The 22,986-nt window shown below is 40.8% G+C and overlaps 1 protein-coding gene across 1 annotated transcript in view; it reads right to left on the bottom strand.

Annotated features, from left to right (window-relative positions):
* Positions 1 to 21,737, bottom strand: part of LTK (leukocyte receptor tyrosine kinase) — a 103,027-nt gene extending 81,290 nt beyond the window's left edge. Inside the window, exon 1 of the mRNA XM_026095848.2 lies at positions 21,624 to 21,737. Within this exon, the coding sequence (XP_025951633.2) occupies positions 21,624 to 21,666 (43 nt within the window). The 5' untranslated portion in view covers positions 21,667 to 21,737. The remainder of the gene's footprint in view (positions 1 to 21,623) is intronic.
* Between the last annotated feature and the right edge of the window lie 1,249 nt (positions 21,738 to 22,986).

Genomic DNA, 22,986 nt, shown 5'->3' with positions numbered 1-22,986 from the left:
AGGAGTTATTCCAATCCAACTGAAAAGAAACTGGAATAACAGCTAATAAAAAGAAAATTTTCCTATTTATTTCAAGACAACTAACACCCACTATGGAGTAACACAGCTAGGAATTTAATGTAGTTTCCTGAATTGGCTAAATATTTCTTAACTTTGATACTTATTTACAATGGCAACATCTATACTGACAAAGTCAGAAATTTCAGGTTGAGTCTCAGTAATAAGTTGGGCACTGAAGCTGAGATTTGAGATTTCCAATTATATTCTATACTATGTTTTTGCATAGTATGTATACTGTCATTAAACACTCCGCAATTTAATAGTGCTACACACATTACATTTTTATGATCGGAAGTTTTTGGACTTTTAGTTGGCCAGTCATATAAAATACCCTCTTAAATTTATATATAATTAGATCATTTCATGTTTTGCATGCTGCCATTTTCTCCAGAAATGGGTACTTCTGGAATCAATCTTATTTCCAAGTCTTCTGTTTAAGCCCTTGTTTTCCATCATTCAGACATAGATTTATTTTGGGTGAGAGAGGCAGACTGGGAGGTACAGGAGGAAGGGGAGGGGTACTTACCATTACATTTGGGGCTATAGGGCAGTGTAACCCTTTCCAACTACAACAGGTCAAACTCACATTAACTCCTTCATTATTTAGAAGCAGCCTTGAAAAGAGATACACTATTGAGAAAATTTATGATGTCTATTTTAGCAAGTACTTTTTCAACATTGCATTCAGTGCAGATGTTGCTAAAGCATCTGTAACACAGGTTTAAGGGGTTTATTGCCTATTCACATTTTAAGTGATTTCTACCCATAAACCAGATTGTATCAAAACTAGTATCTGAAGTTTTCTTTCCTCAATCTGGTCACAATTCTGTTTTGCTCTTGTCAATGCTCAAAGAATACATCTTCCCAAAGAAGTAAACAGTTAATACCCTATCATCCATTCAATGCTTTCTGCTAATTTCAAAATGGCCCCATTCCACCGGTTCTGTGGGAAGACAAAACAAAACAAAACTTCCTTCTTTTTTTCAACCATATCAAAGCCACTCTGTGTTGTTTGAACACCTTTGTTATTGAACTTTTGATTATGACAACCTAAGAATGAACTTGCTTAGATATGCTGACATGCATATGCTGACTGTGTTTATGTCTCCTTCTTTTAGGGTCTTTCTGTGGATACAGCTGATTCCATGTAAACTATCTGGTTTTGTGACATTGCTGTCACAAAGTATAGCAGGTGTTGTCTAGCCATTCGTGGTCAATTTAAAGCTCTTTTCTGCAGCATGCTACAGACCAAAATTCAGCATTGCTTTCTCTTTGCATCAGTCAAGAATCAACATCCACTTCCATATCACCCAGTTCCTAGTGACCTGAGACCTGGTGTTTTGGTGCACCTCAGTGGCTGACACAATTGCAACACCTATTTAATCACATATGTAACAGCTACAAGCACAGAAAAAGGACAAAACACTATCTAGTCCAATCTGCCAAAATTTAGGATTAACCCCTACCTCTTTTCTTTACTAATGTGTATATATACAATTTCCTCAGCTGATTTTAAGAGGCCATAGTTGATGCTTTTATTCTCATATTACAGTGATATGTATCAGATAACCACAAGATGATAGATGAGCAATAAAATAAACACAGTGTAGAAATAAAAGAAGCAACTGGATGTTCTCTAATACAGAGAAGGAAGAGAACTTGAGGTCATTCAGCCAGGTTAGAAGTATCAAATTATGAATAGATACACCAGTTGCTGATTCGCTGGGTATCTGTCTCTGTAATTAGCTCCTGGGTACACACCCTTCCAGAACCCTCGAGGTATGAGACAAATTAGGAGATTATAAATCTGTTTAAGAAGGACAGGCTGTAACAGAAAAGCAGAGGTGAACGAGTGCCACAGTATATTACACCACCACTACCTTTGACCTGCAGGATTTGAATGTACATGGATTGACATATTAAGTAGCACAAGAGGGTATAAATACAAGCCATTTACTAAACAGATTGCAAGACACTCAGTAACGATGCTGAAATGGCAAACTGTTCCATTGACATTAGATTCTATATTTGGGGCAAAAAACAAAACGAAACAAAAAAACACAGTACATGTATACCATATAAGGATATAAGAGCACTATCTACTCAGGCATAAAAAAAAATAAATAAATAAATAAAGAGCCCTAGAAAGCTTGAACCCAGAAGTCCTTAGCAAGCTGACTGATGATACCTCTGCCCTAACACTCATTTAAGAAAGTCTTGGAACACCAAAAGCATCTCAGAGGATGAAGGGAGTGCTAGTGCTTTCCCGATAGTCAAAAATGGTAAAGGAGAAACAATTATATGCTGGATTGCAATCTTGAGCAAAATAATGGACAAATGGTATTAAATTTGATTAATTAAGAATAACATTAAAAAGTCAATGTGGTTCATGGAATACAGGTCAACTTAAACCCGTCTTATACTTTGGAGAAGATAGTGGCTTCGTCCACATGGATATCCCCTGCAGCTCCTGAACTCTTTTTGGTCTTCCAGCACCCTAAACTTGTACCCCACCTACCCATTTACAAACATACCAGCAGATGATTTTCTAATGATGGGAACATACTCCATCAGCTTTCCAAAGCATAGCAGACAATTAGTTCTGAGACCTTTCTGACTAAATTATATAAAACACATGCTTCCTTCATATTTTTTTAATCACATGTTAATCATTAGTTTATTTGCTGATATTGCATTCTTTAAAAATCACCTGTGATGCACAGGTATGAAGCAACATGCTAGGTCTCCAGGGAACAAACCAGGAAATGTTAGGGCAGCAAGCTTCTGGTTTCACCAGTGATATTCAGCTGACTTGCATGCAATAGGAAAGAACAATAAACCGGTGTTCTTTGTCAGGAGCCTTTTAGGTCTGTCCATGGAGAGGAGGCTTCAGTAGCATAAGCCCTTACATTTTCAGTTTCTTCCTTGAGGAGACTCTTAGCCATCACATTTGCAACAATCTAATTCAATCACTGACGTTTATGCATACTCTTGTTTACAGTCTGTATGTCAGGCCCAGGTTCTTAACAGATGTGCCCTTGATTCTAGTATTGGGGAAACACAGTTTATACACTAGCCTTGCAAACAGCTAACTTTTCTTACAGGGCCCAGTCTATTTTCCACAATAATTTGCTTCATCCCATTTTCCACTTAGACCGTAAGTATTTCAATCTATCTCTAATTTAGCTTGTCAGTTAACAGCTCAAATTTGTGCAGTTGTATCAGAGCTGTAACATTAACCAAGTATTGGAAAAGCCTTGTGGCTTTTCTTTGTCAGAAACAGCAATCTCTCTCAAATTATATTTTTGTATGAGGCCTGAATACAGCAATTCTTTGCTCAACTTTGTCTAGCAGTATGCCTACCACTAGTACCTTGGCAGCAGCTATGTGCAGCAGCATGGAAGATTCCATCCTCTACAATTTCTTTTCCATATCGCCAGGAAAATACGGAATTACTGCCACAAGTCTCCTCTCAGTATCTGCCAAATTCCTTTCCAGAAGGAGAGATTCCAATTGCTTGATGCCAAAATTTAGTTTTCATAGGCATGAGCTGTGAAAAGGTGGGATTCACAAGAGTACTGTTAAGAGATTAAACTATTTCTTAGCATAAATTGTCTTGTAAATACATAAGCGAGATTTAGGATTTCAACCACCTAGTACTTAGGTGTAAAAACTAGACAGAGAGAGAGAGACAGAGAGAGAGAGAGACAGAGAGAGAGAGAGAGAGACAGAGAGAGAGAGAGAGAGACAGAGAGAGAGAGAGAGAGACAGAGAGAGAGAGAGAGAGACAGAGAGAGAGAGAGAGAGACAGAGAGAGAGAGAGAGACAGAGAGAGAGAGAGAGACAGAGAGAGAGACAGCCAGAGAGACAGCCAGAGAGACAGCCAGAGAGACAGCCAGAGAGACAGCCAGAGAGACAGCCAGAGAGACAGCCAGAGAGACAGCCAGAGAGACAGCCAGAGAGACAGCCAGAGAGACAGCCAGAGAGACAGCCAGAGAGACAGCCAGAGAGACAGCCAGAGAGACAGAGACAGAGCAAGCGCGAGAGAGTGAGAAGCACCATAGAAGTAGCCTAGAAGATTAGCTTAAACTAGCCTTAGTTCTTACTAAGTACTTACTTCCTAAAGTCATACTTACTAAATAAATGGCTAACACTGGTCAAGAGGAATCCTATCCTAAGTGCCATGTGGTGAATTGGTTTGTCACCAATTCACTTTATAGCTCTGAACAATTGCTAAAAATCTTGGACGCTGCAGTAAATAGGCTGCTGTCTGTATCAACCCTTCAGTGACTAAACTGGGATGGAGAGAAGCACAAGATTAAAAACTGAATTTTCTGGTAGTGTCCTTTATATTTTTCATGATCAAATCTCTGGATTAAATTCTACAGTGTACTACTAACACTTTGTTACCTGGGGCCTATACAGTTAGTGCACAAGTTGTCATCTGTGAAAAGAGGGCAGAAGCACTTCTTATCCTGCATTTCTTGGCATCTCCTACACGTTCTTCAGGGTCACATCCTGTTCTTTTTCTCTGTGCCTCCTCCTTCCTTCCCAAAAATTGCATTGTGAAAAAGGGAGTGGATGTTTATATTATATTGTGGAGAACTTTGGCATCAACTAATAACTTTGGAAAATAATCCTGAACATGAAAGAGGCAGATGAAGAAGGACCAGACCCTGTCCAGCAGTTGCACAGCATATAAAGAATGGTTTCCAAGGAAATGGATGTCTAAAAAGTAGTTTAAAGTTAAAAAAAAAAAATCCACATACAGCCCCAGAGATATGCAGACTTCTGCTAGCCCTTGCAGAGCCACAAAAGGGGAATTAGCAAACCTGGAAGAAAAAGAGCCCTCAAAACATCCACTAAACTGTGACCGGGTAGATCAGTAGGTTGACTGCAGTGAAAAGCATTTCCAGATAATCTGCACTGACCCCTAACCACAGCCCAGGACATTCCACTTTATCAAATGAAGAGAAGGGAGCAGAAATGATGTCAAAGAAGGGACGAACCAGGACCACGAACACCAGTCATGACAGTTAACAGAAGTAAAGATGCAAACGCTAAGCACCTTCGGATGAGCTGAAGATGAGGACAACGGGACTCCCTAAATCAGACGTCTATTGATTTCTGAAGGAATTCTGCAAAGTAGGCTATGACTTAACCAAAATATGTGAATAGGGATGGGGGATGGAAAGAAAGGAAGAAAGAAGAGAGAAAGGAAAAGTTTTAAGTTTTATAGGAATTACTGGTTTTCTGATTTTACATATTTTTGCGTGTGTGCGTGTTTATTTATTTAATATATAAGAAGCCTGTGAGCCCTTAGGAGAGTACAACACAATGATGCAGTTCTAGCGAGTTTTGAGGGACTGAAGAATAGTTAGCAATAAAGAAAATAGTGAAGAGATACCTGTGCTAAATGGACTACAATCCTACAGAGAGCAGGAGCTATGCTATGATATCTTATAAGTTATCTTAGGAACAACAACGATGCAAAGCCAAAGCAGTTTCTAGCAAATTCCTAGCAGACACAAAATGGAGTTGTCCATATAGTTTCAAGGGGAGCAGCTCCACCAGTTCTCCTTCAGACAAAAGCTGGATGCATCAGCTGAGTGCAAACCATTGGAAAGAGACTAGTGAGTGCAGACTGTCACGAGAGGGTGAAGAACAGCCAGTAAGAGATTCTAGTGGAAACAGACACTGCAGAGCACCCCTTCCAACGTAGATATGTCTGTGGAACAGCAGAAAGCATTTTGTCATGGTGAGAAGCTATCAATTCTCTGATGAAAGGCCTTTAAGCAATCAAAACATGGAATAGGATAGGGATTTAGAAAACACAAGCTCAAATATCACAGCTGGATAGATCATAAGGCATAAATGCCACAGGAAACAGCTGGTGCCTGATAGGTCAGGAATCAGCTATGCCTTCAAAGTAGGAATTTAAAAAAGACTGAAAAGTAAATTCTAGGAAACAAAAGAACTACCTTCACAAGATGGGTACATGTCTCTGGGCTCAACCGATAAAACATGCCTGAGATTGCCCAAGGAGTGAAATGACTGCTATGACAATGAACCAGACTCAATGACCCTCCAATATCCCTTTTCATCTTATATGCTGGTTAGGTATGAATATTTAATTAAATATATACGTGGAACAATGCAAGACATGCAAATAATGCAATTGTCAAACGCAAGAATACTTCACAGTCTCTTTGTCTTAATCCCAGTCCAACACTTGGAAAAGTCATAATGGATTTGTTTACTTTCAATGACAGGAATTGTGTTACCACAGGAGACTGCTACTTCAGCCTCAGACTAGAAGTGGACATTTCTGCCTGAATTACAATGAAAAAAACAAAGGAATATTTTGCGAGGTTGAGCACAGCGGACAAAAAAGCACCACAAATAAATTACAGACCATGCTGCATCAGCACTAAGTCCTTCAGATTTAACTGCAAGGGGGCATTACAGAAAGATGTCTGCTTAAGATACTCCAAAAACAACAGATAGAGAGACAAGAAACTGATGACCAAAAGGCAGAGAGTCATGAGGATGAGTAACGACCTACTCACTGGCAGAAAAAAGTGGGAGACTGGTTTAGAGATCAAATTTAATGTTCAGATCAATGAGGCCTGACAGGCCACAGTGGCATGGCAAGAAAGGTCCTTTCTATGGTGTGTTATATACTAGGCCTCACAAAGTTGGCAAAGACTATCAAGAAGAAAAAACTGTGAAATATGAGGGACCTAGAGAACGATTGGAGAGACTTGGAGAAGTCATCAGGAGAAAAAAAAAAATCTGTGTAGACAGGGCTAGGATGCTAACTTGAATCATAGCACCAATATAAACAGTCTTCTAATAATGAGACAATTTAATAAGTATGGAACCCTGATGGTATGCTGAACATTAAAAAGAGTGATGTTTTCATTGCTTACTGTTTCAAAGTAGCATGAGAGCCAAGCCTTCAGAGAGAGGTATGTCTGGACAGCCTACTAATATCCACATGTCTTACGGAAAGGATTAAGACTAAGTTTGTTCACGCAGCCCTAAGTATTTGCCACCTGAAAGACAACTGTCTAGTATAAATACCTAAACTGCAGCCAGCACAATGCAAGAGTCATAGAATCTTTTTTCAAACTGCACACGGAATTACTGTTGTGAGGAATGAATTCTGTACATGAGATTCTCAGTGTGAGAGCCCTGGTGTTCAGAACTTCCTGAACAGATTAATAGTCAGGGATCAGTTAAGACTAGCTTATGGCTGTTTGGCAAGTTGTTTCTTTCTTTTCAAAGACATTTCTGTCTTTTGTGCCAACATTTGAACTTTATTTTTGGATGATTAAAAAAAAAAATCACCTTTGGGTTGAGCAAAACTTGACACAGATTTTGCTTATTGCCTGGAAGAATGTTACCAAGATTTATCAATTGTACCAGTCCACTTTGGTGGGAAACTGGTTTTCCAAACAGAATGGTTACTTGCGTTTCAGTCTTTTCATCATTTTCTACACAGCAAAGAAACATATAAAAATGGGATGATAGCCAAATCATCTCACTGTTCTCAGAGCACAAAACAGAAGAAATGGAGCTGTGTTGTAAAGAATGAGTACATCTACAAGGATACTTTCTTACACGGGATTCCTCCCCCTCTACGCTTTTTCTTTGGCTTCCAAGAGGGTAAGGGGTGGTTTAGGGAAAGATCTTTGGGCTACCAAACCACATTTCCACTGGAAAGCAGCTAAAAAGATACTTTGTATGAAGGCTTTCATTTTACCTTTGAGAGGAAGGCCTTAAATATAATGAGCCCTTTCCCTTGAAGGACCACTTCAGGATCAATGTCTGCCAATATGGTAATTATGAAATTAGGAATTTCTTTCCTCCCAAGGAAGAAAGCCTTATTACTTCAAGGATGAGTCTCAGGGTTTGACAACTTCATTATTCTAGTGCATTGGCAGAGCCAGATACCATCATGGCTACTCTGATATTCTTAACGCCCACTAAACTGTGCTTAGAAAATAGCCCCCAACTCTTAAATCCAGACAGCTTTATGGAAGGGAATAAGCAGTAAAAAATCCAAATGACTGAAACCAGACCATTCCAGAACTGATCTCATCCATTTTAAAATGAGCGGACCTCTCTCATTCAGTGCTTTCAAAGATGTTTCAGCCTGTCTTAAGCTTCATGCTGAAGATGAGAACGTCACAACAAACCTCTACCCCAGCATGAAATCAGTGCAAGAGCATCAAAGAGAAAGAAACACAGAATGAGTGTTTGCAAAAAAAGAAAGACTGTTAGGAAAACTTCTATCTTCCTTTCAGACCATGGATAAATTGATTAAACATTAATGAACAAAATGATGCCAGAAAGAAAATGACTGAGAACAGTCCCTCCCCCGGTCCTAAGTTATTTCATTCACGGGCAGTGGGGAAACACCTCTGCCAACAGGCTGCATTTCTGGATATATCTGGTAAATGTGTGTATACTAGAAACAGGCACACAAAAACCACTAGAGGCAAACTAACAGAACACATGAATGTTGAATTCTCTGGATAGCTCAACTTAAGCTGTTACATTTCTTTCAAGAGAAAAGAAAACAACCTTTTGTTAGACTGAATTCCTGAAACACTGTGGCTATTGGAGCCCAGATCTGCTCCACCACCGCTCGCTTACCTTCTTAATTACTAAATTCTTTTGAAATCATTAGGAGAAAAGCACCCACTCTCTGGAAGTGATTGGTGAGGAAACTGTATGAGACCATTGGCTCCTTTCAGTAATTGCTGCTTTTAACCAGACCTTTATCAGAGAATTATGAAGTATACTACACATCCCAGTAACGAGTCCTTGAAGATCAGTGCTTGACTGCTAGTGGCCTGCTGCTGGAGTTTCTTTACTGGCAAGAGGACACTCCAGACCAGTCCACACAATGAAGAAAACAGAAGTTTCTATTCCTCAGCCCTCAACCAAGCAAGCTAAGATGAACAGCAGAGAGAGCCTCAGTTCTTTGCTCCCAGGACACCAGCCAGCATACATGAGCCAGCACAATAAGGATAACAAACAATATGAGGTCAAGAGCCTGGGCAGTTTTCTTCTCTACTGCCCCTGTCCAGTAAAAGCCTGAATCATGACAAGTCCTAAAGCAAGCTTGGCTCTACCAGCAGTGCAGTATATCAGTGTGGAGTGCCTTATATAAGGCAGCTTTCAAGGTGACAAAATGCTTCACAATGGCACATAGCTTTTAATGGTTAACACAGACTGCAAGGTTCTTTAACTCCACACAATTCCTACACTTCTCAGTGTACATTCTTTTGAGATAGAAATCAGCTACCAGACCAAGCATGGGTTCCTTGACTCATTATTCCTACTAACTGCTTCACACCTGCCAGAGTTCCTATACATTTTAATGATGTTTGGACTTCAGCTGCTCATCCAGCACCTACATTTTACTTTTTCAGCTCTAAACAGCCTGAAATTGGAGCTGTAATTAGCAGATTAGTGTCCGCAGGAAAAGACTGAATCCGTATTTGAGTTGCACAGTTCTTTTCTATATATAACTGTCAAGAGTTTCCACTGCCTACCTGGTACTCCACTAGAGCTTCTTCCAGTGAAGGGGAGATTAATATGAAAAAATCATTGGTGTCATTTCAGTCTCCTATCAGCGTTCAACAGAGAGTTGCACAGCTCTCACAGTGTCATACATCTCAAAGTGCTGTCCTGTCTGTGCCAGCTCCCTCTAAAGCAGCCTGAACTGCTCTGCATCAGAAAGTTGTAAATGATCCTGTAAACACAGAAGCGTCCCACACGCTTCCCAAAATGCCTGTCATTGCAATAGCTAGCTATCAGGTCAGTAACAGCTAAAGATTCTTTGCAAGCAGAGGATGAACTCCGCTTCATCTACAGAAGTGAGAAAGCGACAGAACATGTACAATGCACACATTCTGAAGGAGCTTTGCAGTCTAAAGTAGATAGTATTATTTTGGAAGCAGATGTTGAAGTGTTTACATTGCCTTCCACCTAGAATGGCTTTGCCAAGGAATTCTCCTTGCATTTTTTGCTAAGAAAAAGGGAGCCACTTGCCATAATGCCATAACTATATTTGAGGTACCCAAGCTAAAATCAGTTACTGTATCCTTCAAGATGAAGGTATTTTGGGAGGGCTGGGTAGACAGCAATTGCTGCGACACTGGATTCCTGCTTCACTGTCTTCTACCCAGAACAAGGCTATGTCTTAAACTTGTTCTGAAGCGTGATGGAAAGCCAGGTTCAGATTGCAGGATGCTAACAAGGCAGGCTTTGACAACAGAGCCCTGGAAGACAGCAAGCTGCAGCATGAGGGTCACAGTGAGGTCTGCCCTTAGCTTTGAAGGCAATCATGAGCAAGTGCCGCTGCTATACCTCCAAATCAACAGGTCAAAGACAGTGCAGTACCCAGCTCTACATCTTTGAAGATGGGATGCAGTTACCACCAGTGAAGGTGGACAGACAACTAGCCTTGCATCTCCCCAGCAGAGTCCTGTAAGCTCTAAGCAAGAGTCAAGCACATTTCAAACATCATAGCATCAGCTAGAATTCGTTGACAGCCCACAGAGGAGGGACCACAACTTTGCCAGCAAGTGCTCCAGCAGCATGTGGAGTCTGCCAGGGCCAGCTGAGACTCCCAAATGGGCTTCCTAACAGCTGAGCCTCTCAATGCCAGCTGGACTCCAGAACAGAAAAGTGTGTCAAACAAACACTCAGAGGAGGCTAAGAAGCTGGCACGTGAAACAGCACAATTTTCAGCAGGGCATTTAACAATTTGGTGCCAAGATTTCAAACTTCTTCCTTGCATCATAGCTAGCGTTCTGTGCTGGTGTAAGAAATGCCTACCTCCAAATCACACTCACCCTGAGTAATCTGTAATTCTTCTTTGCATACCCTTCTTTCTTCCTCTTTATGCAGCTGAGAATCTGGGCTTTGCATCTACAGGCATAAAGACACTAAGCAATAGTATTGCGTTTTTTTTTAAATTTCAGGCCAGCTGTGAGTAAGGGAAGCAGAGAAACATAAGCTATGTACTTATCCTGACGAGAACTATGGACATCAGTGCATTCTTCACTGAGCTCAACCTGCCAGCTGTTCCTACTCACTGTCTGTAAGAGATACCAAGCCTCAGGGGAGACAGCAAGATGCAGCAGTATGTCTGACAGCGTGCAGGGGAACTGGAACAGCAGTGAAGTCCAGCTGTGCACAAACAGGCTAAAAGGTCAGAAAGGTAAAAAATGAATCCGACTAGAAAAAACTAATGATGTTCAGCATCCCGCTCTATCAAAAAGGTGGGAGAAGTGGGAAATAAGAAGCTGTTTACTGTACTTTAGTTAGCATTCACAAAACATGTTACGTTTAAAGAGCATCCAGCATTTGGTTATCTCTAAAAACCCAACACCAGCAACTCTAGTTACATTCTGTCCTTTCTTTCTTCCAAAGAATTTACACAAAGATGAAACTATACTCTTCAAGTTGATTCAGGGTCACAAATGACAGAGGTGGCATGAAGAACATCATGTCACTGGAGGAACAAGAGGGGATTTTACATCTATTCACTGGTGCTGTGCCTTCTCATGAGCAGATAAGGATACACTATGAAAGAGTTACACAAATGCATACCTTTAAGGAGAATGCTTTTATTTCCTCCACCAATGGAAAAGCTGATATTGTCAGAAAGCTCTTATCAGAAATCCAATGTTCAATGTGAAAGAAGAAAGAGACTTTTTACCAAAGCAACACATTTAAATTTCCACTGAAATTGACTTATAGACTCCCCAGTTACTCTTCATTAAAAGAAAAGGCCTAATAAATAGAAATAATGCTGTGACCTATTTCAAGGAATTAGAACATACTATTTTATGTCTCACAATATCTAAGTAAGGAAGATAATATAGGTAAAACAGGACAAGGTTTAAGGCATCAAGGCTAAGCAACCTTCCCCAAACCACACAGAAAGCTAGTGACAGAACCTGGAACCAACACTAGGAAATCTGACTCTCCTTACCCTACTGTACAAGTATTAGATAATATTGCCTTCCTATTCACTCTGCCTAACTTAAAGTCACATTAAAAGGCAAGATGGATTTAAAAAATGTTCTGTACGCTTACTTTTAGTAGTACATTAGGACAATTGAAAGAATGACAAATGTCTCCCGTGCTGCCAGTGCTTATAATTCTATTCTGAATCTAGTTCTCTACAGTGTTTTTCTTAAACATGTAGTTTCTGGAGCCATATAACGACATGAAAATTACAGCAACAAAAATTACTTAATAGTTACCCAGGCTAGAAAACACAAACTGGAAAGACTCCAAAACCAGATGGCTCATAAATATGTTTGTTTTAATTTGATGATTTTTAACCCTATCCTGTGATGTGAAAGCTGAGTTTGGAGAGCCTAGGTGCCAGAAAAACTGGGCATGCTATGTATTTACCTTTTGCCAAGCTCAGAAAGACTAAGCAAGGCACTTCCACCTTTTGCTTCTCATCAGCTTTATTTCTTGCTCCTTTGTGTGTTTGGGTCATCAAGAATAAAATGGCACTTTTAAGAGTATTCTTAAATAGTAGTTTACTTTCTTTGGAAAACACACTGGAGCATATCTGTGCATATGAAAGCTTATAAAAAATTTTGTTTTTAAGATTTATGCCTGGGACCAAAACTATTTTGCTATCTCCCTTTTGGACAATAAACACAATCCTCTGCTTTCCAGCTTCAGAGCAGCTTCAGCCCTATCCCTAACTGTTTCAGTATGCCTCTTGCCTTAACAGTGTGTACCTGCTATTGGTCAAAGTTGAAAACAGTCTATTTCAGGTGAAGAGATAAGGAGAGACATGAAGGCCATGCAACAACACCATTTATCATTACTTCTCAGTATTGTTTTTACATTACTAACATCAGTGATAGACTACAGACTGCTAGTCTGAATTTTGTGTCCCCTAAAACAGTTACAAGTTTTGAAAGCTGGCCACCATGAAAGCTAATAATGTCCAAAAATGAAAAATTTTTATAAACAGAAATAGATAACTAAAAACACTGTTTTTCTATTTAGTAAAACTGGATGGTAGGCATTTTCCCAGTGGTACAAATTTGTATGTGGGACATCAGCTTACTTTCCCAAACAAGATGTTTGGGAATTACAGTGAGGGAGGAAAAAAGAAAGAAAGAAAAGAACTATATCCTGTCCTACACTGACCATCATATCAAAAATGAAAATAGCTTCTAGAGGGAAGGCTGAATGATTGTATCTAATCAGAGTGAATAAATTACAGCTCTAGATGAGATGAAAAGAAAGAGATTTTTATTAGTCTGTTGTATTTTTGTATTCATTTGAATATGCAGAACACAAATCCTTTTGAACTAAGTAAATACCAAATCTGGAAAAACAGGAGTTTAAGTTGAAGTTCAGGATGCAGAAATGAAGCTAGTTATAGGAGCAGGGCAGCCAGATAATCAACTATCCACCACTTATCTGCTGTCACAAAATTGGAAGTTATCAGCCAGAGGAAATTTTATCCTCTACTTTTTGACCTAAGTAGCAAAATCAGAAATCAAACCTGGGTTAATTCATATAGTTTCCCCCCCCCCAACTCATAATTCAAAAGTTGGCTAGCAGAGATATTTCATAATTGGTTTATTCACCTCATTTTGCTTGTAATTAATTCACAAAGCGTTTTTTTTTTTTTTTTTTTTTTTTTTTTTTTTTTTTTTTAAGTTTTAGAGACCTACAAATTTCTTCTCTGGGATTGCAACAGACTGACAAACACAATCTGTCAAATTTGTGGAAAAATATAAAGTCTGTTAACAACTTGATGGATACTGAAGGGCCAGAAGGCATGTGGGACTTTAAGAAACATGAACAGAGTGGCGAAAGCAAGTATTTGGTGATGACTATGCTATCAGGGCTTGCAAGATTCAGAGGGTGCCATGACTCATTAAAATCTAGGCTGAACTGTTAGCCTGCATAGGGTTAAAGGAAGCTTGTTTCACAGATTTTAAATACTGTTCTGGCTCCTGTAGTGACTGTAAACAAAGAAAATGCTCCTGTTGTGAACTCCACACTCTAAAAGTGTTACTAATGTAAAGAGATCTGGATTCCAGCTCAGTACACATCAAAATGTCATAGAGCAAACTCTAAAAACATGCTAAAGGCCAAGGAAATTTCAAGTCAGTCTTCCATTGGCTGAAGTGAAAGTAGCAAATATGTATCACTCATAGCTCAGTAGGAAAAAGACCAAAAATTATAAATAGTGGATACTCAGAAAATAAAAACTGCAGTAAAATGTAACAAAATAAAGAGAAGATCCAGAAAATAAAGACATGCAAGTTATTAGAGGTGTGAATTACAATTCTCAAGGCTCTTTACATTATCTAAAATATTAGTCAAGACACCAGGGTCCATAGAAGAACCAAATGAACAATCCAGTGAGGCAAATAGTTTTTCAGTTCCATTCCAGTTTGAATTCAGCTTTGCCTGAGATCAGTGGTTCAGGTTCAGGACAGCTGCTATGCAGTTTTTGGCAATCCCAAGCCACACTGAACAGGTTCATGATCTCTGCTGGAGCAGAGTTCCTACCTCCTGCTCCCCTGCCTGGCCCTGGTCACAACTGCGCTCCCCCTGTAGCTACACAGCTTCCTCCTACCTCCTCAGCCCAGGAGAGAGGAGCAGAAGTTGCGAGACCATGCTACGAAGGCGAACGCAGATTTGATGCAGCATGATAAAGGAGGAGGAGGAGGAGAGTTAAGCTCCCCTAGCCTTCCCCTCTCCCTGCTGCACACACAGCACCCAGTACACAAACACCCAAGTACACTCACTTATGCAGGGGTCCCTGTGCAACTGCCAAGGGCCAGCCCAGGAAGGGTGCTGCAAGCATTTCTAGAGCACCCATGAGACAGCCAGACTCCATAATACAGCCCATCCCTTCCCACTGGAGCCCTCAGAGTTCACCCTCAGCATGTAGAAGACGTCGTGGATCTCCACAGTTCAAGGCAGCACTGTGTCAGTGCAGGAGCGGACACTGGTGACTGTCCTGTGGGAGGCAGAAGCTGGATGCAAAGCTGCACAGAGACCCTTGCAGCTGGAGGTAGCTCCCATGCGGATCACATCTCTGCTGAGGGGTGAAAGATTGCACTGAACTGTGATACTCAACCAGTAACCTGTTGGGTTTGATCCTGATTTAGATTCTAATAAGACTTCAGTTATTGGGTCAGTTCTGATTCATGGGGAAAAAAGTTCCAGTTCGGGTTTAGTTTCACTCCTTGGTATCTCAAAAACTCCTCTCCAAGACAAGACAGGGGCAGAAACTTCTCACTTCTTGCACTTCATTACGCACACCAAGACCCTGTCACATACCTCCATTGCACCTTCCACTATGGCTCCAAATCAGTTACTTTATCACTCCTATATTTTGAATATATAAACATATAACTCCATACACATACACACAGTGCAGAGGTGTGGATGCTTTAAACCCAGAAAGTTCAGCTGTCTATGCCCTCAAACACATGCTATGCTATAGACTGGAGAAAAAAATAAATAAATAAAACCACCTTAAGTGAACAACTGCAGCATATGAGTAAATGCATCCTTCTTGGCCAATATGCCAAAGCTTATGGGATTTCAGATACCAATTAGCTGAAAATCTGTGATGCCTTATTAACAGACACAGTTCTCCCATTAGACAGCACATAAGCTAAGCTGAGTTGCAAGGATCTGTGCTTTTTGGAAAGACTTCAGCTTTGTATTCTATACTTCACTCTTTCTCAAGACTACCTTTATCTCTGAAGAGCCTGCTATTTTCTTTTTTAAACTCAGTCAGCGCCATTCTCTGGGAGTTTCTTTCCCTTGTGTAAGGCCGGTTAGAAACTTTGACAAGTTTTTCATTGACAAGTGGAAGGAAACACTGTACGGAGTTGTGTAAATTTTCACACTTTTCCAGTCAGCTTTATCTTAAGGAGCAGATACAGAAAAAACAAATTCTGAAATTCTCCTAAAGTGATGAATCTTGGCCTGTGGATAAGCATCATACAGAAATTCTGAGTCCTTTATTTCCTCAGCATATAGGGCAGAGTTGTCTTTTTTAGGTGAGAAAGATTTAACAGTCACCTCTGTTTCCCTTTACATCACTTCTCTTTGTTTCCGCCATTCCTTATGGGTCCAGTTGTGCTGGTATCATACTCTCTGGAAGGGAGAACAGTGTGGAGGTACAGAAGCTCTAGGAAAGCTCCTTGAAACAGCATGCCTGAGGGAAGCAAAATGCTTCAGTGAGACCCCACCACCTGCTTGCGAGCTGCAGTCCTTCAGGCAGTGCAGAGACCTGGGAAGGTACTGGCGCCACTTCCATTTCCTACTTAGCAAAGGTCTCATAGCCTGAGCTCTCCTCTTGCACATAAAAAGGAAAGAACCTGGCATTCTCCAGATACATCCCCTCTAACCCCTAATGGTGCTGGACCAGTCACAATCTGAACCAAAGGCGCTACGCTTTTCTCCTGTCCCACATAACCTACCTGTGTTATCTGTCACCACTCTCTCAGTTGTCTCACTTCTCCATATTCACTCAGAGGCCATCTGTCAGACCAGCTGCCACCCATCTCTTATCAGACACCTCAGCTCACCACTTTTCCACACTGGCCTGCTCTCACACCTGGCACGTTTTCATCGTTGTATACACAGATACAAAGGTCCTGTTCTGCTGTGACAGCAGCCCACATTAAAGCACTGGGTTTGCTACGCTCCAGGAGTAGAGAGGAGCAGGGGAATTACAATTCCAATTACAAAGGAATGGGAGGAAGAGAAATTGTGAGAGGAAGAACTGATGCTGAGATACAGGAAAGGACTATAAGCTTGATCCAATTAATTAACATAATTAATGTCATTATTTTCCTCCTCTGATTTAAGTATTCAGTACAGAAATCATGCTTACTCATAAGAGTCTCAGATAAAAGTCTCCAGATACAGAAGGCAAGATGTTCCACTGCTGTAAATGTGCTCACATTAACAGAGATCCATCAATTTGTATTAGCCAAGAACTCCACGGATTTCTTCCTCTCCATCTATTTCTGGAAAGAGCTCACCTGCCTCTCCTCTCAGCAGCTGCTTTACCCTTCTGATTTTACTAAAGGTTTGCAAAGAGTGCAGGTTATCTTTGTTTCCTTGTATTTCTGAAGAATTTGATCCAATACTGAGCTAAAAACAACAGCACCAGCCACTGTGTACATGTGCAGCAGTGAAAATCAGGCTGAGGACAATGAATTGCATGCATAATACCAGGTACAAATGCGTATGTGGTATACTCACAAGTTAACTGAAGAGCTTTAATACAGGGTTTTCCAGATCACTGGCAAACTCAAAGAAATTATAAAACCAAAGCTGTCACAGGTCACCCTGAAATGAAAGTTTCTCAGAAGTTCAATCAAATTGCAGAGTCAAACACATATCAGTGTGTGTTGAACGGTAACATTTCATGTCAAAACTAAGCATTTGATCCTAAACCAAGTCTTCTATTCTAGATTTCAGAATTTAAGATTTTTAAATAAAAGACTTCTCTAAACAAAAGTCTGAATTAAAAAGATGAAGAAAATAGCTGGATTTATTCCAGTCTTCCAGTATGAACTAACTAGCACACATGCAAAAACTCCATACATTACACTCCAAACCTAGATCACTTTATAAAAAGTATTTTAGTGTTAACAAAGCAGCATTTTTCACTAAAATTAATTCAGGATGAAAAGTTCTCTCTAGTCACACACGCACCACTGGTGCACTTCCACACACGAGCACAGCCAGTGCACACCCAATCACACATACAAACAGGCTGAAGACAAGGGCCCTCCTACATATCTGTTTAGCACTCTGGGGGGCGGGAGAGGAATGCTTTTTAAGTATTACTGAAGCTGGACATCCTTTACAACTTTGATCTTAGGGACCAATTAGAAACTGTGAAACTATGTAACAGAAATAAGGACAGATTTCTCCCACGGCCACTAACAAGACAATGTCTTCAGCTTTAAAGTACCAGTGGCCCAATACCAATTTCTTCCTCCTCTACTTTAGTCCCTCTTCTTGATGCTCTCCTGTTAAATAAGAATTTGAAAATTCTCAGTACTTGTCTTCATGTGCTCCCCCACTAGGGAATGCCCATGCATCTATTCTGTCCTTTTCCACTGCATTTCAAAGAGCTCTCAGCTTTGCAATGTCCATACCTTAAAGAGAATTGTCTTTCTTCCTGTTTCAACGCATCCGCCCAATGCGTGGCTTTCAGCGACAGTCATAGTGCCTTGAATATCATATCCAGACTGAGCGCAATACCTACAGATATTCTGTCATTTGCACAGTAAAGGACTGTCGACCTATCTTCTATGACAGATTTCAAGGATCAATTGGTACTGTCCTGGTTGGAGTTATTTAAGTGAAAATACCAAAACCACTGCTCTACCTGTATGCTAGCTAACCCAGCAGAGAGAGACACAAGAAGAATGAGAAAGAGAAAAGTTCTTCCATTAAAAAGCAGAAGAAGATGTAGCCCCCTTCTCCCCTTCTTTCCACTCTTGGCAGGCACTTGTCTAGACAGACAAAAGGATACACAAATCAGTAAAGCTCTGTCCAAGTGAGATAGATGAACTGGCTTATTTTTAGGTGCATAAATCTGTTGGCTTACATCAAAATAAGATGCTCTTAAAAAAGTGTCTTTATGTATGTGTGAACTGATTAAACTTAAATAGCTTATACTCACTCTGTAAAACAGGCCAGCTCGATTTTGAGAGGTAGACAAACCAAAAAAGGAGAAAACCTCCTGGGCTTCTGGAAACAGTTTGCTAGACAAATGCAAGGGGCAAGCAGCATCCAGGAATGCACCATTCCCCATTTCCACACTGATATAACAATCCACAACAACAAAAAAAAATGGCGGGGAGAAAAGAGGGCAAGAAAAAAAGAAGTCTAAAAGGAAGGCTGGCCCTCTTAATCTTAAACTTGCAGTCAACCTCTCTCTGCCTCAAAAAAGATCCAGCAAAACCCCAAACATTGACAACTACTCAGCCTAAAATTAAACGTGAGATACCCTAGCCCATGACAGCTCCATAGGAAGTATTCGAAAGAGTTACAAGGAGAGATCTGGACAAAATACCTCCACCAATATTATCTCAAGAACTGCAACTTTACTCAGTAGCTAACCTTCTGAGAAATGACACAAACACATGACTGCACTTTAGGAAAAGGCATTTAAGGTTTGCCTCGGGTGCATGTTGTGCTATAATTTTGGAGATAGTTTGCACTCCGCATCCAGAGGCAAGAGCACAACATCTGTACAACCAAGTAATCCAAGAAGAATCAGCCAATATGAAGATTTAAAGCAACATTGGTGATTAAAAAACAAAAACAAACAAACAGAAAATTCTTCCACACATTCACCTAGTGCCTTTTTTCATCTTCTTCTTCCTAGCCACCTGAGACAGTAGGCTAGGGTGCTTCCTCAGCCTTAGAATGACTGTGAAGTTGCCCTGACACTGAACTATGCACCTTGATATGCTGAACCTCCCCCTCTTTTTATTTTTTTAGCCCACACAGTTTTATGAATTTTCTTGTAGAGTCTTAATTTTTGCACCAAAAAAGTTCTGACTTCCTTCGGTGCTTTGGTGTGCCAAAAATTTTCAGTGGAGGGGAACTCTGAAATTACCTTTTTAGGACACAGCTCATTAGAAAGGCATATGCCAGCCAGTAAAACAGAAGAGAGAAAAGTGGACCTGCAAATTCCCTCATCATCAAGGCTTTGGGCTTTCCAAATCAAGAAGGAAATGTAAAGCCACTCTGAGGATCTGCTCCAGGAAAACCTCCTCACTGGGAATACAAGCGGTTCTTAAAATAATTGACTGCAGAGTCTGAGAGCTGCCCATAACAACGCAGTGGGACAAGCTACCCCCATGTGAAGATCATGACAGCAGCTACAGGGTTAAACACGCATGCATTCAAATCTCTCCCCAGGTGACTGAGATTATTTTTGGCAGAAGACTGGACAGAGACTGTAAAATGTATGTTTATTTTCTTTTAAGCTCTTTACTTGCTCTCTCTGAAATGCACCTTTTTTATCTTTGCTCTAATACAGTCATGCTTCAAACCTCAGACTTGGATATATAGCAAACAGAATGACTATTCCTTGAAACAACCTTACTTGCATGTGAAAGTCACTCCACCGAAAACACTGGGACAATACTCAGCAGCTCTTCACGACACCACATGCTGTCAAGAACAGAGGCTGTGGGAACACACAGCTTGCTCTGCTTGCGTGGGACACAGTTTCCCTGGGACCCCTTAGCAATAAAGCAGCATCCTCTAAGCAGGGATAACAGGTCAGAAAGAGCCCAAAGTCAAAAACTCTGTGCTCTGCATTGGCATCCAATTGTAAATAGAACAAAATGATGAAACCTGCATAAAAACTTACGTCTTATCATGGCTACTTGTAAATGAAAATATATACAGGTTCTGCATTTTGCCAGAGACAAAGTTGTCCTTATTCTACTGGCAAGAGCAAGCTATAGCTCTCAACAACCTGTTTTTCTCTCCTTCTTTCCTGCCTGGAAGTAATTGCATTGAGAAATACAGGAGTAACGCCTGATCTTTTTCTAAGGATTTAAGACGATGTCCCTAGCTTTGTCACCAGGCTACTGTTGCAACTTCAGCTTTATGTGAAGTTCAGCATGCCCTCGTAAAGCAAGTGCAGTCTTTTCTCTCCTAATTTTCATAATGTGATTGTTTGCCAATAGTAAGCACACATAGCAAGCATATCCCACTCCCACTTTTTTCCTCCCGTTGCTTGTGTGCATGTTGCTGCTTCTCAACTTCTCTCCTATTTCTGCAGCTATCCTCCAAATATCTCCCCTCTCCTCTCCTATTATTACTTCATTCCTCTTGCTGCATTTCAAGCCAAAGCTGACAATGATAAAACTGAGCTGCACAGAGATTCCTTTCAAAACTCAGCCTGAGCACCACTCCCTAGGTGGGAGCTCATAACTCCGTCTTTCACAGTGCCGATACCTCCTTCTTCCCTTTAGCTGTCTCCCTCATCTCTCCCCTTGCGCAAAGCATCTTCCCTAAAGCATTCCTTTTCCTGTAAGCAACCTTCACTACATTTTCTCCTGCAGCATTACTTTCTCCCACCCTCTTGATATAGTCCCAAAGAAAGCAATCCTCTAATCGCAGGACCAAAATGGTACCAGGGTGTAGCTGTTAATTTCACGTTGAACCGTGCAAAGGCACAGGCTGCTTCCAGCACAAGAGCCTCCTTCAGCAGCAGCCCTTCTAAAACTACAGATCACCTTAGCATTTCAGCGAACAAAATCTACTTAGTATCAATAACCATCAAGATTTAACTTCTCACGTCATCCACTTTACATATGTTTGATACCAGTATTTTCCTCCCCCTCTCTTTTTTCAGTTGTAATGCTTTACTGTCTTTACAGGTGAAAGAGAACAGGCAAAGAAATAAGTCTCTGGGTCTAAGAGGGACTGTGTATCCCAAGGAGGTGGAGGAAAAAAAAAAAAAAAAAAAAGTTACTCACCCACTGCGGTGACCCTCAGCAGCAGCTGCGGGAGCCCGTGCATGGCTCTGCCGGGCGGGGACCCGGGCGGCCGCGGCTCGGCGGTGCCGCCTCCCCTCGCCTCCCCGCCCCGCCCGGCCCGCAGCGGCTCTGCCGTGGCCGCCCGGCTCCCGCGGCCTTATAGAGGATTTCCCACCTCCTGCTCAGGAAGGCTCTCACGGGTCCTAGAGCCCTCGCCTCCTCCTCCCCTCCTTCCCCCCGCCTTGTTACATACAGCTCCTGCACGATCAGCAAATCTATAAGGCGGGTGCTTCAGACATCAACACATCCATCTATAAATTTTTTAAGCATTAGTATTGCCTAGCAAAAGCTGAATTCAGCATCTTACTGCGTTGTTCCCCTTTCTTGGTCCTCCCTTGCAGCTGCCTTAATGACACTTGCACAGACACACACACTACCTGGACCAAACTCAGCTCATATTTAAGATGATAGAGAAGATTCCCCAGGCCTGAACGTCCTTTCACTGACACTGCTGTGAAAGACAAATCTGACGTCATTACCTAGCACAGATACCCTCACACCCAGCTCGCTTTCCATCACTTCACTTACAACCACCTATTCCAGAGCAAGGCAGTCTCAGTTGGCGTAACTCATGCAAGAGGGACCTGCAACATGGTAAGGTGAATGTGGTTTGTCTTACAGCTTTCTGCATTCCCTTTGTAGTTGTTTCAGTCATTTTATCTGCTAAATCCCTTTTTCCTCTAGTCCATCAGCATTTCAATTACACTCGCTTACTCTGCCTTCAATTTGTTCCCCGGCTGGTTTTGCTTTCACAGGGAGTTTGTTTTAAAAGAGCTACTCTTGCTATAATGAGAATACATTATTTCTGATTAATTCTCCATGTAGATATCCTTACTCTGGATTAGGAATGCTTTGATCCAAATTAGCATAATTTATTGTTAGCGTGGGATAAAATAATGCAGAATAAGTCACTGTTGTTTTATAAGTGCAGGAGGTTCACAGATATTCTACTTTACATTTTTATCCCATCCTGAAACTAATTAACTTCCCTACATAGATAAGTTCTCAATGAATGAAGTGCTGATTTTAAGTTACAGATTGGAAATTATTATGAATTTAATGGTGAGTACTTGAGTCTGACTAAAATACCATTCACATTGTAGGCACTGAAGAAATTCGGCGTTGGTGTGAATTAGACCCCTGACAGGACTTTCAGTGGAGAGACGTGTATTCCATTTTGAATTATAGTTCATAGATTAGACTACAAATTTAGTGAATTTAGTTAACTTTCTGTGAATCTTCCACTGATATCTGTGAAAAGTATGCACTAATCAAGGGTAGAATTTGCTTTTGTACAGTAATT

Source organism: Dromaius novaehollandiae, chromosome 5 (assembly GCF_036370855.1).
Source record: "Dromaius novaehollandiae isolate bDroNov1 chromosome 5, bDroNov1.hap1, whole genome shotgun sequence".
NCBI classification, from domain to species: domain Eukaryota; kingdom Metazoa; phylum Chordata; class Aves; order Casuariiformes; family Dromaiidae; genus Dromaius; species Dromaius novaehollandiae.
The sequence above is the reverse complement of the archived record's forward strand: the minus strand, read 5'-3'. Positions and strand labels throughout refer to the sequence as shown.